This window comes from Ziziphus jujuba, chromosome 3 (assembly GCF_031755915.1).
Source record: "Ziziphus jujuba cultivar Dongzao chromosome 3, ASM3175591v1".
In the NCBI taxonomy this organism is placed as follows: Eukaryota; Viridiplantae; Streptophyta; class Magnoliopsida; order Rosales; family Rhamnaceae; genus Ziziphus; species Ziziphus jujuba.
In genome coordinates, this window is record NC_083381.1 from 7,027,418 (window position 1) to 7,046,461 (window position 19,044).

At 38.6% G+C, this 19,044-nt stretch overlaps 1 protein-coding gene across 6 annotated transcripts in view; it reads left to right on the top strand.

The window, feature by feature from the left end:
* LOC107405189 (cucumisin) overlaps nt 1-7,831 on the top strand; it is a 33,087-nt gene extending 25,256 nt beyond the window's left edge. For 3 of the 6 annotated variants that reach the window (XM_060815722.1, XM_060815723.1, XM_060815721.1), the window contains 4 exons: nt 5,133-5,351; nt 6,409-6,520; nt 6,650-6,863; nt 7,157-7,831. In XM_060815722.1, coding sequence (XP_060671705.1) covers nt 5,133-5,351; nt 6,409-6,520; nt 6,650-6,863; nt 7,157-7,686 — 1,075 coding nt within the window. In that variant the 3' untranslated portion in view covers nt 7,687-7,831. The remainder of the gene's footprint in view (nt 1-5,132; nt 5,352-6,408; nt 6,521-6,649; nt 6,864-7,156) is intronic. The other 3 variants (XM_060815724.1, XM_060815720.1, XM_016012205.4) reach the window with 3 other exon arrangements.
* The last annotated feature ends 11,213 nt before the right edge of the window (nt 7,832-19,044 follow it).

Below are 19,044 nucleotides of genomic sequence, written 5' to 3' on the forward strand. Positions count from 1 at the left end.
GAAGCAATACAAGATGGAGAGGAAAAAAGGAAAGAAATGCTTCTTGGACTTTCGGCAATGAACTGAAACGTCGGGCTCGCCCCGGACGATCAACATCTCCCAATCCTTGAACCTAGGGGAACGGAATTTAAAAACATGAGATGCTAATCATCTTAATGAGTGACCCTATCTACTGTACAATTATAATAGTAATGAAAATTATAGCACATTTGAGTAATTAACAATAAACGAGTAAGCAAATAATAATTAATTGAAAATAATATTTTCTCTCAAAACCCTCACGGTTCACTCGGTTGGAAAAGTTCCCCTTTTAAAACATTTCACAAAACCCAGCAATTATATTTACCCAAAATCAAGGTAGCCAATAAATAATTAATTAAATAATAAATAAATGGAATATCAACATTTAAAATACAAAATCATGCAAATAATAATATAAAGCACCACGATTTATATGAAAACAGTTAATCAATAATTACCAATAAAATGCAACAATTTTTCGAATCCAATGCACTCAGAAAAATAATCCGGAATAAAGTAAATTTTTAATAACAAATAATAAATCATAAAAAAAAAATGCCATAAAAATTATTTGTTTGAAATAAACAGCAAAATTTAAATAAATTAACCATTTTAATTGAATAGTGTTTCCCAATAATAGGCTTAAAAATTCAAATAAAAAATAGTCTGACGCACCACACTATATACCAGTGATGCCTTACGGTACTCAACGTCCCGAGCACCCTCAAGCGAGGGTTAAAGAGAGAACCGGCATACGGTCGCTTCGGCATCTCGACAGCGCTGCTGCTAAAACCTGTCATCCCGGCCCAGGAGGAGGGCAGTTATGTGCATTATACTAAACTGGCCTGCCCTCAGGTCCATAGGTAACTCACGGGACTGTCATCCCGGCCTAGGAGGAGGGCGGTTATGTGCACTATACTAAATCGGCCTGCCCTCAGGTCCATAGGTAAGTCACGGGAGACTAAAACCTGATCGCTAATCACAATCTCATGTACAGTACAGAACACTGGTACTGCATAAGTGCGTCCAAAATAATGAAAATAAAATAAATACCAATAGCCCATTTTTCTTATTACCAAAATTTTTCGAAATTTACCGTGGGAGTTATAAAAATCTCCAATCCCACATTCCTTGCATTTCTCACTATAAATCATCAATATAGAAAAGAAATATAGTTTACTCAAAACCATGAAATCAACCACCTCGCATTATAAATGCATAATTACCTTTTTAAAACATACAGTACCATCATACCAAAATTTTTCTTCAAATCCTTTAAATCAATTTTTTTTTTCCTCCAAAATAATATATAAGGCTCACAAAAATATTTAAATATATTTTCTCTTCATAAGCCCTTGATTGTACATGAAAATTCTCGGTAAAAATAATAATAATAACAATCCAGAATTTAAATCATAAATTCTTTGAATTTCTCCAATATTCAATCATGGCATCAAAATATATATATATATATATATATATATGCATATAACCAAACATCCGAAATTTGACATTATAAAATAAATACCCAATTTTATAAAATTCCAACCACACACATATATTTTCGAAATATTCAAATATCACCAAATAAATATAATCATCACCCGAAAATAGTTTTTAAGGGGGTCACTCACTTGGAGCACGCAATTAACCTAAGATCTTCCATGGGATCAATTTCACGATGCACACGTGCTCCTAGAACAACAATTCACACACAGTCAAATAAAATAATATTTTATTCGGGTCAGTAATACCCCGTACCCAGGGGTTTAAACACAAATGTTAACCAAAATTGACGAGTAATATACCGAAACGAAGCTTATGGAACGAGGATCGCATTACCGATCTCCATTGACCCCAATTCCGCCGGTGGTCGTCGGAATTTGCCCGGAAAGTACCGGTGGAATTTCATCTCCTCATAACTCTCGAACCACTTCGAATTTAAACAATTGGAGGACATATTTGAACTCAGAGGATCCAAAATAGGAGGAAAGGGGTGGAAGACCGAACTGGGTTGGCCGGAAACAGCGAGAATCGCCGAAAAAACTTAACCCGCCGCCACCGACTTAACCGGCCCGATCTGGGCGCATCCGGCGGCGTCTGGCCGGGAAATTTGGAGGTTGGCATCGCCGGCAAACGGGCTTCTTCCCTGGTCGGCGCGTGTGACCTTCCGGTGGCCGGAATTAAAAAAAAAGGCAAGAACTCGAGAGGGAGAAAGGAAGGGAAAGGAAGAAGAAGGCGGAAGAAGAAGAAGAAAGAAGAAGGGGCCCGTGGCCCTTTTTCCCATGTGGAGGAAAGGAGAAAAAAAGAAAAAAAGGACAGAAAAAGAAAGAAAAAGAAAATAAAAAGAAAATAAAAGAAAATAATTAAATAATATTATTATATAAAATAACAATAATAAAATAATATGGTATTAAGCATGGTTGACATGTGGCATCTCACCATGGAGACACATGGTTACATTTATTAAGTCACACGTGGCACATTGTTACACGTTTAAAAATAATATTAAAATAATATAGTATTTGAAAAACTCTACAAGTCCATAACTTTCAAACAACATGTCCAAATCGGACGTGCCACTAGTCTACGAACTCATATCGACAAGTACTTCACAACCATGCATGAGTCAAAGCTCAACTTTGCATGAATAAAAAGTCAACTCGGGTATCCCTTGGACAGTTTGGACCTCAACTTGTGTTGCTCATATCTTTCAAACCGTAGCTCCATTTTCAACGCGCTACTAGTCTACAAACTCGTGCCAACGTGTACTTCGTAATGGTACCTCAGTCAACCCAGAATTCCATCCAAGTCAAAAAGTCAACTTTTAACCCCTTCGATCAACTGTCAACGGTCAAAGTTGAAAAACTTCCATTGTACTTTGGGACGGGGTGTTACATACTTGTCTAAAGACTTTCACACTTGCCCGAAGGCTTTCACACTTGCTCGAAGGCTTATGTATAATAATCATAATAATAATTGATAATAATAACAATGAAAATAGTAATAGTGATGATGATAATAATAATAATAATAATAACAAGTAATAATAATAAAAATAATAACAAGAATAACAAATAGTAATAATTATAATAACCTCAAAAATTGATAATAACATCTACCATAATATTTGACAATAATTTTATTGGTAAGTACCATTGATAATAAAAATATTAACAACAATAATTAGAATAATGATAATGAAAATAATAATAAGAATAATAATAATAAATAATAAAAAGTAGTAATAAAAATAATCCTAATGAATAATAGTAACAAACACAACAAGAATAATAAAACAATAACAATATTAATGACGATGACGATAATATTAATAATAATAATAATAACCGCTAATAATGATAATAATAATAAATAAATAAATAAACAATAATATCAATAATAATAATAATAATAATAATAATAATAATAAAGTTAATAACAATAATAATGTTAATAATAGTAATAACAAGAAAGGCGATTAAGTATAATATTAGAAAATCAGATCATGAATAGATAAGATAATATAAGATAAAATAATAATATTTTAAAATTCATAACATATTACGAAATATACACATTTGTATTGAAGGTACATACGATACTATCTAACATGCTACCGATCTATGATATCAACTATCGCTAGCACTCTGCTACCAATACAGACTGGGGATTGACCATCTTATCCCCTGGACCCATAAGCAACATAGTTACAAGGCTAGCATCGGTATGGTGCATACAAACATAATATAACATAGCATACATATATATATATATATATATAAAGATATTTGATACACCATACTATATACAAGTGGTGCCAGATGGTACCTAGCATCCCAATTACCGCCTGACGAGGAGGTTCAAGAGAGAAACTTGCAAACGGTCGCCTTCGTATCCCAATGACGCCGTTGCTTATAACTTGCCATGGCTAAACAGTCAACCGTAAAGGTGGCTTATGCTCATAGTGCACAACACTTGCCAAGAAAAGAAAAGAAGAAAAATATTTTTTGTTATTCAAGGTGACATGTGGCACTTTTCTATTGTGACACATTGCCCTTTTCCGTCATGACACATGGTACCTTCTAAGTGGTGACACATGGCACAAATTAAAGACTCCCTCAAATATTTTTCAACATAGTAAAAAAAATTTTTTGGAAAAGATAGACACAACTTTACAAACCTCTAACTTTTTAGTCGGAGGTCCAAATTAAGTGTGCCGCCAGTCTACGAACTCGTATCGACGAGCATTATCACATACAATAGGAGTCAATGTCAAAATCTATAAAAAGAAAAAATCACCTCCAGGCTCCTCGATCAAACCGGATTGCATATTGTTTTGATCATAACTTTTTATTCTTAGTTCCGATTTTGGCATTACTACTAGTTTACAAACTCGTGTTATCATACTACAAGTCTACGAATTTGTGTCGATGAGTACTTTGCTATGGTACCTCTGTCAACATGAAATTCTTCCCATAACAAAAAATCAACCATGAAACCCACTTGGTCAACTCTAATCAAACTTGGTCAAAAATTCGAATTCAAAGCATTTTTTGTGGTTAAGGTGTTACACTTATCAATAACAGTAATAACAATAATAATAAAATTATTATTATTATTATTATTATTATTACAATTATTATTCATTATTATTATTAATAATAAAAGTAGCAGGTGAAATAAGCAAAAATTGCATGGATCGAGGACTACCAAGTTTTTTTTTTTTTAATTATTTACAATAATTTTGCCCTATTTCGGCGCCAATGTCAAACCAACTAAGCTAACCTCGCTAAACGGACTACAAAGTCCCTAAACACAACACTTTGTAACATTATACAGGTGCCAAGCAAGTTTGTGTCTAGGTTGAATTTGTCCTCTGTCCATATATGATCGTTTTCTTCTTATTAATATATGTTTGTAATTTACATGTGTTAAGTAATATTATTTCTATATAGGAACGAAATTTATAGTAATACCAGCGATGTGTATTTTTCTTTTATTATTTCTATCATTTTTTCTTTTTTATGAAATTTTATTATTTCTATCTTTTTTTTTTCTTTTTTTTAATGTAGAAATGCATATTGGTAATGGATAATGTTATGATGCAGATACTGTTTCCCAAACTCATTGAACAAGAATTTGGTGAAGGGTAAAATTGTGATCTGCGATGTCCTTACAAATGGAAGAGGACCATTTTTAGCTGGAGCTGCTGGTCTTGTAATGAAAGGCCGAGTCGTAGGAGATGTAGTTGACTCTTTACCTTTGCCTGCATCTTTCCTTAGTGTAGACGACGGTAGCAAGATTAACACATATATGAACTCGACAAGGTATTAATCTAACAACATATTAGATAAGAGTTTTATTTTTTCTAACATGGGATGGAAAAATTAAACTTTTAATTTTTGCATGAAAAAATAAGGATTAATTTCAATTTGGTATCACTTACTTTAGTAGTTTTGCAATTTAGGTCATCAGTTTTTAAAGTTGTGATTTAACTCTTTAATTTGCAATTTGTTGCAATTAGAGCTTTGTTTTACTTTTGTCTAACACAATTTAATGACCATCTCACATATAGGTCAAGTGATTGTTTTTAAGGTTCTAATCAAAGTAACAAAGTTTAACCTTTCAAGGATACTAAGATGTATTGAATCCATTGGTCAAAAGTCAAATAGGGTAAAAATTGCAACAAAATGTAAATGCCTAAATTGCAATTTTTGAAAATTAGAGCCTATATTGTAAAAAGTTGAGGATACTATAATAACTATCACAAAAAAGTTGAGGATACTATAATAACTATCACAAAAGTTTTTACCACCAATCAATAATTTAGAAAATTAGAGCCTATATTGCAAAACATGAAAGTTGAGGATACTAAAATATGATTATTATCATTAAAGTATTAATGTTTTTGCAAGTTATTTAGCAATTAATGTGACAAATAATGTCAAGTTTATATCAGTTTTTTTAATTTTTTTTGGGTGAATATATGAGTTGGTTTAGATGTGACTACATGAGTGAGACTATTTAATATCTTTTTTACTTTATTGATTAACAATAAAATATGCAAAGTGAATCTCTAAAAAGACAAATGGCACTCAATACAAGCCAAAAAAATAATATTACATATATTATATGTTGCATCAATTGGTAAACAATTGTCATACGGTTTTATAGGTCTTCCTGATAGCTAGGACAACAAATAATATTTTTTTATTTTATTGATCAAAAATAAAATATGCTTAAGTGAATTTTTAAATAAATAAGTGACCCTAATTACAAGTAAAAAAAATAATATTGCATATCTTATTTGTTACATTAATTGGTAAACATTTTGGTTTCCGTAGCATTAATATTAATATTTATTCTTTATGGAAAATTATTCAGAAACGCAACTGCATCCATATTCAGAAGTAACGAGGTAACAGATAAGCTGGCTCCTTATATACCCTCATTTTCGTCAAGGGGTCCAAATCCAATATCACGTAATATTCTCAAGGTATAGGTTTTGCTATCCATCTTACCCTTTTGTCTGCCTAATCTTATATATACATAACTATACATTGTATATTTTTTATTAAAAAAAAAACTGGCACTATATTCTGGACCTTACTTTGTGGTATTGTAGCCGGATTTAGCTGCCCCAGGAGTTTATATTCTGGCAGCATGGTCTCCAATTGCTCCAATTTCTGGCGTTGAAGGAGACGATAGGGTAGTGAACTATAATATAATCTCAGGCACATCAATGGCTTGTCCACATGCTTCGGCCACTGCCGCATACATCAAATCATTCCGTCCCACATGGTCCCCTGCTGCTATCAAGTCCTCTCTTATAACTACTGGTAATGGGTCTCATGCATCTGCCGCTGCTGCTTTTCTTTTTTCACAATTCATTACTCTATAGAGTCTAATTGGACAATTTTTCATTTGCTATGCATCACAAAAATTTCAGGCACCCAAGTCCAATCCTTTGTCAACATAGACTAACAATTCATGACTTGCGACAAAGTCATGTACTTCTGAATAATAATGACTAATGAGGGCTTGTTTTTTACCTAAATAATAATGGTACTTATGATATAATAAAGGCTTATATATATATGGTCTAACATTTCTATGTGTAAATTCCTTGCAGCTAAACCCATGAGATCCGATTTGAACCCTGAATCTGAATTTGCATATGGGTCCGGTCTGCTAAACCCTATCAAAGCTCCATTTCCTGGGTTGATTTATGATATTGAGGAGCTTGACTATGTGAGATTCTTGTGTGGAGAAGGCTACAATACCAAGTTAGTGCAAATTATTACAGGGAACATTAGCATCGAGTGTCCCAAAGGGACTAATGAAACAATTATTATTGACCTGAACTATCCTTCCTTTGCTCTTTCCACCCCAGCTTCAGAATCTTTCAGTCGTGTTTTCCACAGGACAGTCACAAATGTAGGGTCTCCAACTTCAACGTATAAAGCTAACTTGATTGGCCCATTAGGAATTAATATTACAGTTGAACCTAGTGTTTTATCGTTCACATCTCTCGGGCAAAAGCTATCGTTTGCGCTGAAGATAGAAGGAAAATTAGATGGATTTTTGGAATCTGCTTCATTGTTGTGGGATGATGGTACTTTCCAAGTGAAGAGCCCTATTGTCATCTACGTTGCACTGTAAGGTATTGCATGCATGTATTAGCATAAGAAAATACAAGCCTTTGTTGTTGGTGTTTGAACTCCATATGCCAAGTTTGAATAATGACTTTGTACTCGCTGATTCTTAAAAAGGAAGACAGTCAGGTGTTGTGCTGTCACATATATAACAGTGGCAATATGTTAATTATCTGTATGTCAAAACCATTATTAATTTCATGTAACAATGGTTTAATGTTATAATCTCTCAGTCCCTAACACACAAAAGGTAAAAACTAAAAAAAAGAAAAAAAAAAAGAAAAAAAAGAAAAGAAAGACGTATAGAAATTAGATTATAAGTTACCATTTTATATATATATATATATATATAAATAATATATACAAAATTGATTTCCCAGAAAATAGTTTCGAGCTTAGTTATTCTGAGAGACATGCTAGATGTGGATGTTAAAAAGGAATCCATATGCTTACTCGGTGGTTTCATTTACTACCCCTAAGGTTTTTCCATCATTAAACAATTTCAAGTAACTGAACCATTGTTGGCCTTTATCATTAGGAACTTCAAATAGCAACAATGGTGACTGCCAGCTTCGTCAAAACTCAGCAAACATATACAATCTATATATCAAAACAAAGCTTACGAGACGTAGAGTAAAAATTTACTTTCAATCAAAATCAATGGTGACTGTCGGTCACTAGAAATTCGAAGACAACATTTGGTCAAAACATGATTTCTTGAATGGTTGACCGGAACTATTTTTTACTTTGAGGAGGCTGGAAATGAAGTCAAGTGGTCAAAAGTATATGGAAGAAACCCTCCTCCATTGTTGAAAGTTGCCAAATTTCGATGATCAGAAAAACAATAAACCAAAATTTTTTGGCAAGAGTCAAACGCAACTATCTAGTGATATGCCAATAAAAAATGGTCACCATTACACAAGATTTCACACACCACTGATGATGAAGCAATTAGAGGTTTATGAAGTCCAATATAAGCATCAAAATTCTTAAAGGAAGCATTATAAGAATCACAGTGACACAAGACACAATTATGCATCGTACAAAATAAAAACCAATGCTTCGCAAAGCATCATCTGATATGGTGCAACTAAAATGACCAATGAAAAGCTAATGCTCTGAAAAGGTTAAAAGCGTCGGCTATTAGTCAAGAAAAGCCCAAGGTTGACCGAGGTTGATCCGGTTTGAATGCCATTGACCAAGAGGGGTAAAAATTTGACTTTTTGATCCGGATGGAATTTCTCTTTGACTGGGGTATCGTTGTAAAGTGTGCATCTACTTGAGTCCATAGACTAGTAGCATGTTGAAAATGGAGCTACCGTTTGAAAGATATGGGCAAAACAAGTTAAGGTTCGAACTGTCCAAGGGGTGTCGGAGTTGACTTTTTATTTGTGCAAAGTTGAGCTTTGACTCATGCATGGTTGTGAAGTACTTGTTGATATGAGTTCATAAACTATTGGCATGCCCAAAACGGATATGTGTTTTAAAAGTTATGGATCTGCAAAGTTTTCTAATACATCATTATTTTATTATTATTTTATTTTACATTATTTTATTAATTTCCTTTTCTTTTCTTTTTTCTTTTTCTTTTTCCTTTATTTTTCTTTTATTTCGGGCACGTGAAAAAGAGGGGGGAAGGGGTACTATTCATCATCCTCTCCCTCTCTCTTTCTCTCTCTCTCTCTCTCTCTCTCTCTCTCTCTCTCTCTCTCTCTCTCGGTCTGCACCATTTCCAACAACATGCGCCAGCCACTGGTGAAGCCCAGTTGTCGGCGAGCTCAGCTACCAAGTTTGGCAGTCGGTCAACCGGCGACGTGCTCAGATCGGCGGATAAAGCCGGTGGTGGTCCATTTTGATTCTCCGACGATTTTGTCGTTTTTCGGCCAACCTAGTCCGATTTCATACTCTTTTTCCCCTATTTTGGACCTCCTGAGCTCGATTTTGAGGTCCATTAAGCTCAATTCCTTGCCTTTTGGGAGACAAGACAAGTTGAAGTTCGGCCGAAACCTTCCATCCACTTTCCCGCCACCTCTAGTGGAGTTTAGTCCAACAGAGGTTGGTAATGTGATCCTTGTTTCATTAGCTTTCCATAGACACCTCATTTGCGAATTTTGGATACAGTTTGCGTTAGCTCCCCCGGGTACCGAGTATTATTTATTCGAATAAAATATTAATTTATTTGATCCTATGTAATATTGTTATTCTAGGAGTACGTGTGAGTCATAGAATTGATTCTATGGAGGATCTTGGTTGGATTGCATGCTCGAGGTGAGTGACCCACCTTCAAACTTAATTTTGGGTGTTTATGTCAGGACCCGTCCAGAATTCCTCCTCCGGAACCCTAGACAGCCCTGATCCCAGGGAAATACCACCGAACCTTCCAACGGAAAATCCGGCAGCACCTCCCCTAAGGGATTTACTTACCACAAATTTACCTGCACTGAAAACACACTTCAAAAATATCCCCTTATTCCTCCCACAAACTACAAATTGGTTCCACAAATTTCAGCACTTCAAAACAAAAATACAGTAATCCAGTGCAAGATAAATACAACAAGAATGAAAGAAATAGTACAACCGCAATAAAGAAGAACAGGGTACTTCACGAAGTAAAACAGCGAGGAAGATCAAGTCCGCTCCGAATGAACACCGACAACCTGGAACCTAGAGGAACGGAATTTAAGAGTGTGAGATGCTAATCATCTCAGTGAGCGACCCTACTACTATACCATATCATATCACAGTAATAAGTATAAATAATAATTATTTGGAAATAATAATTTTTCTCAAACCCTTACAATTCTCTCAGTTGGAAAAGTTCCCCTTTTAAAACATTTTCACAAAACCCTTTATTCATATTCCCCGAAAACCAAGACATCAAATAAATATCCGAACAGTAATATTATATTTTTAATTCCAATACAGTTTCCAAACATTTTATTTTTAAAACACAGTTCTGAAAATCATTTGATGCACCCACTATATACCAGTGGCGCCAACAGTACCCAGCGTCCCAAGGTACCGCCAGACAGGAGGTTATAGAAAGAAACCGGCATACGGTCGCGTGGCGTCCCACTGCGCCGCTGCTAACCTGGTGTCCCGGCCAATGGGGGGTGGCCGCCCTCTCCGATGGCATCCACAGGACACCCTCATAATATCAACCGCGCGCTACTCACACCCACCTGCGCGCTAATCACAACCGTGTGCACACTAACCATATCACATATACCATATCACATAATCAGAACACCAGTACGTGCACGGTGCATCTAAAAATTATAAAATCCATAAATTTAAATCATAAAACAAATTTCACATTTTTCATAAGCATAGCGGGCATAATCCATCCGCTTGAACCGGGAAATTCTCCACAATTTCCATATAATCCATACCATAAATTCCATGATTTTCAAATCCACCAACTCCCAAAATCCATCAATTCAAATATCCACATTTTTCCAAGCATAATAATTTCTCGAAATATCATAATCAAATCTCATAATATTCCATGGGCATATTTTATAAAAATTGAAATCACCAATATAACCAAATATTTTCCTTGAAATATTTGAAAATCAAATCGTGCCCAATTTAATATTAAAACCACACCAATTTCAAAATCCTCAAAACCATAAATTAATTTCACATGGCATAAATTTGTAGAATTCGCATTTTCTTAAATCCAATAAATTCATAAATAATTCTACAATAATCCAATAAATATTTGGCACATAGAAATTAAATTCCAAATATTTAAATCACACATTATATATTCACCAATTAAATTACCAAAATTAATTTGAAGGTGGGTCACTCACCTGGAGCACGCAATTAACCCATGATCCACTACGGGATCAATTCTACGACTCACCGGTGCTCCTAGAACAAAATTCACAGACAGTCAAATAAATTAATATTTTATTCGGGTAAATAATACCCGGTACCCGGGGGTCAAAACACAAACGATATCTAGAATTTACGAGTTATATACCGAATCGAAGCTCGAGTGATGCTAATCACAGATCCGGTCTTAATTTTCGATGATCGTACCCGACGGGGTTTGAATTTCGTCGGGAAGCTTTCCGGGTTTCGGCTCCGCAATTCTCCCAAACCGTCGCGAATTGGTGGAAACGGAAGTCGGATTTGGGTTCAGGAGGTCGAACACTGCGGACTGGAGCTAGCCGGAATTTTCGGGTACTCGCCGGAACAGTAATTTCCGGCGGGCCGCCACGTCACCGGCAACCGTCGCCGGAACAGTATTTTCCGACGGTGGCCGTTTGCTGTGAAATTTTGCAGATTTGTAGATCGTGAGGAGAGCAATCCAACGGGACCGACGGTGAGCAAAACGGAGGTCGGACGGCGGAGAAATCACCGTTTGAAGATTTTCGACCCCTCGCCGGAAAACGCTCCGATCCCGGCGCGTCGGTGGTCCGATGGCCGTGATTTTTGGTGGGTAGGCCGGACTTGAGGAGAGGATGCTGGGTGTATGGCGCGTGTACTGTATATCGGCCGGAATAGTGCCGATTCGCGGTGGCCGGCGGTGGAGGGGGAAAAATCGCCGCCAAACTTCGGACGTCCGATCCGGGCGCGTCCGGCGGCCGTTCGCCGTGAAATTTGGAGGTTTTGCCGGAAATGAGGTGGGCAATCTGGCTGGCCGGCGCGTGTACAGTAACTAGGCCGGAAAAACGTGAAAATGACCGGCGGCCGGCGGGTCCTCTCTCTCTCTTTCTCTCTCTTCTCTCTCTTTCTCTCTCTTCCCCGAGAGTTTTTTCAAAATTAAAACCCTGCATGTAACACCCCGTCCCAAATCGCACCGGAATCCGTGCACGTTGACCGAGGTTGACTGTTGACCGTTGACCGAAGGGGTCAAAAGTTGACTTTTTGACTCGGTGGGAATTTTGAGTTGACTAGGGTACCGTGGCGAAGTGCACGATGCCACGAGTTCGTAGACTAGTAGCACGTCGAAAACGGAGCTACGGTTTGAAAGTTATGGGCAAAACAAGTTGAAGTGTAAACTGTCTAAAAGGTGCCGGGAGTTGACTTTTTCTTGTGATGTAATTGTGAGTTGACTCTTGTATGGTTGTAAAGTACTCGTCGATACGAGTTCATAGACTAGCGGCACGCTTAAATCGGACATGTGGTTAAAAAGTTATGGACGTTTGAAGTTTACCGGATACCGTATTATTTTAATGTTTTTGGGTCGTGAACAGTGAAATGCCACGTGTCAGCTTCTGAGTGGTCCACGTGGCATGAACAGTGTCACACAGGGTTTTAATTTTGAAAAACTCTCGGGGAAGAGAGAGAAAGAGAGAGAAGAGAGAGAAAGAGAGAGAGGAGAGAGAAAGAGAGAGAGAGAGAGAGCCACCGCCGGCCACCGGATTTTGCTACTGTTCCGGCCGAGTTACTGTACACGCGCCGGACAGAAAGCTTGCCCACCTCATTTCCGGCAAAACCTCCAAATTTCACGGCGAACGGCCGCCGGACGCGCCCGGATCGGACGTCCGAAGTTTGGCGGCGATTTTTCCCCTCCACCGCCGGCCACCGCGAATCGGCACTATTCCGGCCGATGTACAGTACACGCGCCATACACCCAGCATCCTCTCCTCAAGTCCGGCCTACCCACCAAAAATCACGGCCATCGGACCACCGACGCGCCGGGATCGGAGCGTTTTCCGGCGAGGGGTCGAAAATCTTCAAACGGTGATTTCTCCGCCGTCCGACCTCCGTTTTGCTCACCGTCGGTCCCGTTGGATTGCTCTCCTCACGATCTACAAATCTGCAAAATTTCACAGCAAACGGCCACCGTCGGAAATTACTGTTCCGGCGACGGTTGCCGGTGACGTGGCGGCCCGCCGGAAATTACTGTTCCGGCGAGTACCCGAAAATTTCCGGCCAGCTCCAGTCTGCAGTGTTCGACCTCCTGAACCCAAATCCGACTTCCGTTTCCACCAATTCGCGACGGTTTGGGAGAATTGCGGAGTCGAAAACCCGAAAAGCTTCCCGATAAAATTCAAACCCCGTCGGGTACGATCATCGAAAATTAAGACCGGATCTGTGATTAGCATCACTCGAGCTTCGATTCGGTATATAATTCGTAAATTTTAGTTATCGTTTGTGTTTTGACCCCCCGGGTACCGGGTATTATTTACCCGAATAAAATATTAATTTATTTGACTGTCTGTGAATTTTGTTCTAGGAGCACCGGTGAGTCGTAGAATTGATCCCGTAGTGGATCATGGGTTAATTGCGTGCTCCAGGTGAGTGACCCACCTTCAAATTAATTTTGGGAATTTAATTGGTGAATATATAATGTGTGATTTAAATATTTGGAATTTAATTTCTATGTGCCAAATATTTATTTGAATTATTGTGGAATTATTTGTGAATTTATCGGATTTAAGAAAATGTGTATTTCACCAATTTATGCCATGTGGAATTATTTTATGGTTTTGAGGATTTTGAAATTGGTGTGGTTTTAATGGTAAATTGGGCACGATTTGATTTTCAAATATTTCAAGGAAAATATTTGGTTATGTTGGTGATTTCAATTTTTATGAAATATGCCCATAAAATATTATGAGATTTGATTATGAGATTTTGAGCATTATTTATGCTATTGGGAAAATGTGGATATTTGAATTGATGGATTTGAAAGTTGGTGGATTTGAAAATCATGGAATTTATGGCATTGATTACAAAGAAATTGTGGGAAAATTCCCGGTTCAAGCGGATGGATTATGCCCGCTATGTTTATGAAAAATGTGAAATTTGTTTTATGATTTAAATTTATGGATTTTATAATTTTTAGATGCACCGTGCACGTACTGGTGTTCTGATTATGTGATATGGTATATGTGATATGGTTAGTGTGCACACGGTTGTGATTAGCGCGCAGGTGGGTGTGAGTAGCGCGCGGTTGATATTATGAGGGTGTCCTGTGGATGCCATCGGAGAGGGCGGCCACCCCCCATTGGCCGGGACACCAGGTTAGCAGCGGCGCAGTGGGACGCCACGCGACCGTATGCCGGTTTCTTTCTATAACCTCCTGTCTGGCGGTACCTTGGGACGCTGGGTACTGTTGGCGCCACTGGTATATAGTGGGTGCATCAAATGATTTTCAGAACTGTGTTTTAAAAATAAAATGTTTGGAAACTGAATTGGAATTAAAAATATAATTGTTACCGCTTCTGGTATTTAATTGATGTCTTGGTTTTCGGGGAATATGGATAAAGGGTTTTGTGAAATTGTTTTAAAAGGGGAACCTTTCCAACTGAGAGAATTGTAAGGGTTTTGAGAGAAAATATTATTTCCAAATAATTATTATTTATATACCTATTACCGTGGTATGATAGTGTAGAGTAGTAGGGTCGCTCACTGAGATGATTAGCATCTCACACTCTTAAATTCCGTTCCTCTAGGTACCAGGTTGTCGGTGTTCACTCGGAGCGGACTTGATCTTCCTCGCTGTATTTGTTCGCGCAGTACCTTGTTCTTCTTTTACTGCAGTTGTAATATTTCGTTCACTTTTGCTGTATTCTGTATTTTGTAGTACTTCATAAAGCTCTGTATACTGTATGGAACACTTATGTATTTGTATTGCACTGGATTACTGTATTTTTATTTTGGAGTGCTGAAATTTGTGGAACCAGTTCGTCGTACTGTGGGAGGAATAAGGGAACAATTATAGAAGTGTGTTTTCAGTGCAGGAAATTTTGTGGTAAGTCCATCCCTTAGGGGAGGTTCTGCCGGATCTTCCACAGAAGGGTCCGGTAGGGTTTCCCTGGGATCAGGGCTTGTCTAGGGTTCCGGTGGGGAACTTTGGACGGGTCCTGACAGTTGGTATCAGAGCTCTAGGTTCTAGTATTCCTAAGGGACTGTGCATTGTTGTGCATCCTATCCGTGTTTAATCTCTCGTTTTACCCGTGTGAAAGCGTTCTTTCTGTTTGTCTCGAAGTAAATTCGTTGCCCGAGTTTGAATAACTCTAATCGTCGAGGGTGTCAATTAGGATCATCTAGCCTAACAGGAAATTCCTATGGCCTAGTCGATGGTCGAGGATGCCTTTTCTTTTTGAAGGTCAAGCTTATCATCGTGAATGGTATCCGTTTCGTTCATGGAGAAGAAGGATGATTGCCGAAGGATGTGTGTCGATCGATTTCAAGGCGTCAAAATATTTTCCCGATCGATTATCAAAATTTAAATGCTTTTCAAAGTGGTATTTGAAATTAAAGGTGTTTTATTCAAGTATTTTTGGTTTGTGCTCGTACATGTATCTGTATGTTATATTGTTGATATTATACTGCACCATATGGAGGCGGCGAACCAATGTGGTCCATGTAGAGCTAGCCCCATGATCATGTTGCCTACGAGCCCGGGGAATTGGACGGCCAATATAGGCAACCACCCTGGTTTGTATTGGTAGCAGAGTGTCGGCGACAGTTGGAATCATGGATTACGTAACATGTAGAAGGTGTCGTACGTACCTCCATTACAAGCGTGCATATTTTATTTTATGCTATGGATTTTCAGATATGATTTTCAATGTGGAGTTTTAACAACTGCCTATGCAAGTTAGGTATATTTGAAAAATATATTTTATTATTTGTTTTATGTTATGGTTTTTCCAAGAGCGACTTAAGGTTAAGTATCGCCAGTCGAGAATCCAAAGCAGGGTATCATTGAGTTCAAAAAGGAGATCTTAAAGGAAGCACACGATTCAAAGTATGCGATACACCCCAAGGGTACCAAGACGTATGGAATGCTCACTGGATGACATGGTGGTTTGGCACGATAAAGGAAGTTGCAAGATCCGAATAAAGGTACTTAGGTCAACGATAAGTACAAGTCGGGAGATGTAAATATGGATTTCGTGCTTAAACTATCATTCACAAAGAGAAGGTACGACAGCGTTTAGAGAATCAAGCAAGCTCCGGATAGCGACTAAAGTTCTACTTGGTGGTTGATGAGGTTAATGAGATGAGGATGATTCCTTAGGCATGGTTGGATGTTTAAGCATGGTTATTTTTCATTCTAGAAGCTAAGATCTTGATATCTTATTTCCTTGGAGATTTAAGGTTCGTATTGGTGGTGCTTTATCGATTCAAGGTGGTTGATATTGTTGGTGATAATTTACAATGATAAGGAGTATGATTTTTGGGACGGAGTTAGAATTTAAGAAGTGTGGAATACTTTTATGGGTTAAGGATCTAGTGATTTGTTCATAGTCTTGGTGGTGATGCTAGAATTAGGATTTAAATTCTTTATTGCTTGAGGTGTGGATTCATGGAATTTATTTGAAATGAGGGAAACTTAGGGTTTTCAAGAATGGTATTTGGATGTTGAGAATTTTATTCATGACCTTGATGAATTTAGTTAAAAGAAAGATTGATGTTTGTCGAGGTTAAGACTATTGGTTAATCAATGAGGAGCAAGGGTTTTATAATTGTAAGTACTAGGAGGGTAATCGAAGATAAGTGAATTAATCTCAACCTTAACTTAGTGATACCAGTATTTGAGGAAATTAGACTTAAGTTCTAATCTAACCTTTTAAAGTGCTGATCGAGTCACGAGAGTTGGTTGTTGGTTTAAGGATGCATGCTTTAGAAGCACCTTATGGTTAGCGTTCGACTATGACCAAGACTTGTAGATCGTGTTCTCGTGGACCAATTTGACTATCCTTAATTAGTGGGCATGAGAAGGAAAGTTGCACAAGAGGGAAGTTAAAGTCACTATTAGGCGAATGTAGTGGCAGATGCTTTGAGTAGGAAGGCTACTGGATCCCTTGCTCACATCCAAGTCATCCAACTACCTCTCATGGTGGAGTTGAAGAAGATGGGGGTGTTAATGCATATGCATCCTTCAGGAGTTCTCATGGCTAGTTTCCAGGTACGACCGGTGTTGGTGGATCGTATAGTAGAGACCCAAATGGAAGATCCTAAGTTGAGGACAATTAAGGGCAAGGTACAAGAAGGTCTTGATCCGGAATTTTCCATAAGGAGGGATGGAGCCCTCGTGTATAAAGGACGACTTTGCGTTCCGGATATCCCAGGACTCAAGAAGGAGATTTTGGAGGAGGTGCATAGCTCGATGTATGCGATGCATCCTGGGAGTACCAAGATGTATCGGACGCTTGTTAAGTATTATTGGTGGATTGGTATGAAGAGAGAAGTGGCAGACTTTGTATCAAAGTGTTTGATTTGTCAACAAGTGAAAGCAGAAAGACAGAAGCCTTCGGGACTACTCCAACCTTTACCGATTCCCGTGTGGAAGTGGGAAGAACTCAACATGGACTTCGTATTCAAGCATCCTTCCACACCTAGAAGGTACGACGGCATTTGGGTAATCATTGATCGTCTCACCAAGTCGGCACACTTCCTACCGGTACGAGAACATTTTTCACCCGAGAAGTTAGCTTAGTTGTTCGTGCAACGCATTGTAAGTCTTCATGGAGTACCGTTAGCCATCGTCTCCGATCGAGATCCGCGCTTTACTTCACGACTATGGCGGAAATTGGCTGATGCACTAGGAGCAAGACTTAACTACAGCACCGCTTTTCACCCGCAATCTGATGGACAAGCAGAGTGCACAATTCAGACATTAGAAGACCTGCTAAGGTCTTGCATTATGCAGTTTCGTGGTAGCTGGGATGAACAACTGCCATTGATAGAGTTTTGTCCTCCTGCGTACCGTGAGGCGAGAAGGAGAGAGTTCGAGGAACTGCGACAGGGGAACATGACGGTGACAAAGTACGAGAGGAGATTCCGAGAACTATCAGAATTCTACATGCACCTAATTCCCGACGATCACACAAAGAAGGTGAGGTTCATAGACGGATTGAAAGAGAGTATCGGCTACACCCTTTCTGGATCAGTACATCCCACCTATCAGTCCGCCAGGGATGTAGCGCTCGAGCTAGAGAGACAGGAGAAGATACACAGACCCGCGAGGCGCAGATCATTCGAAGGTTCGTATAGCGGAGTACCTCGACAGGGGGCAGCTAAGAAGAGCCATAGCTCAGGCTCAGACAGTGATGGGTTAAGCCCACGAGGCAGATTCCAGAGGAGAGATAGTTATCGCATGCCCCAGCCAGCTCGCCATTCGATTAGTGTGGATGCAAGCTCGTACCAGCAGTCACGCATTGGTTCTCCGCGGGTTTGTCCACTTTGTAGGGGGAATCATTCTGGGCAGTGTCAGATGGATGGTTTATGCTTTCGGTGTGGGCAGCCAGGCCACATAAGGAGGGATTGCCCTTATGGTAGCAGCAGTGTGCTAGAAGCAGGTTGACGGACACAGCGTACGGGGATATTTCCAGGACAGAGTTCCCAGGGGAGTCAGCCAGTAGGAGTTTCTTCGGGATCAGTTCAGCCG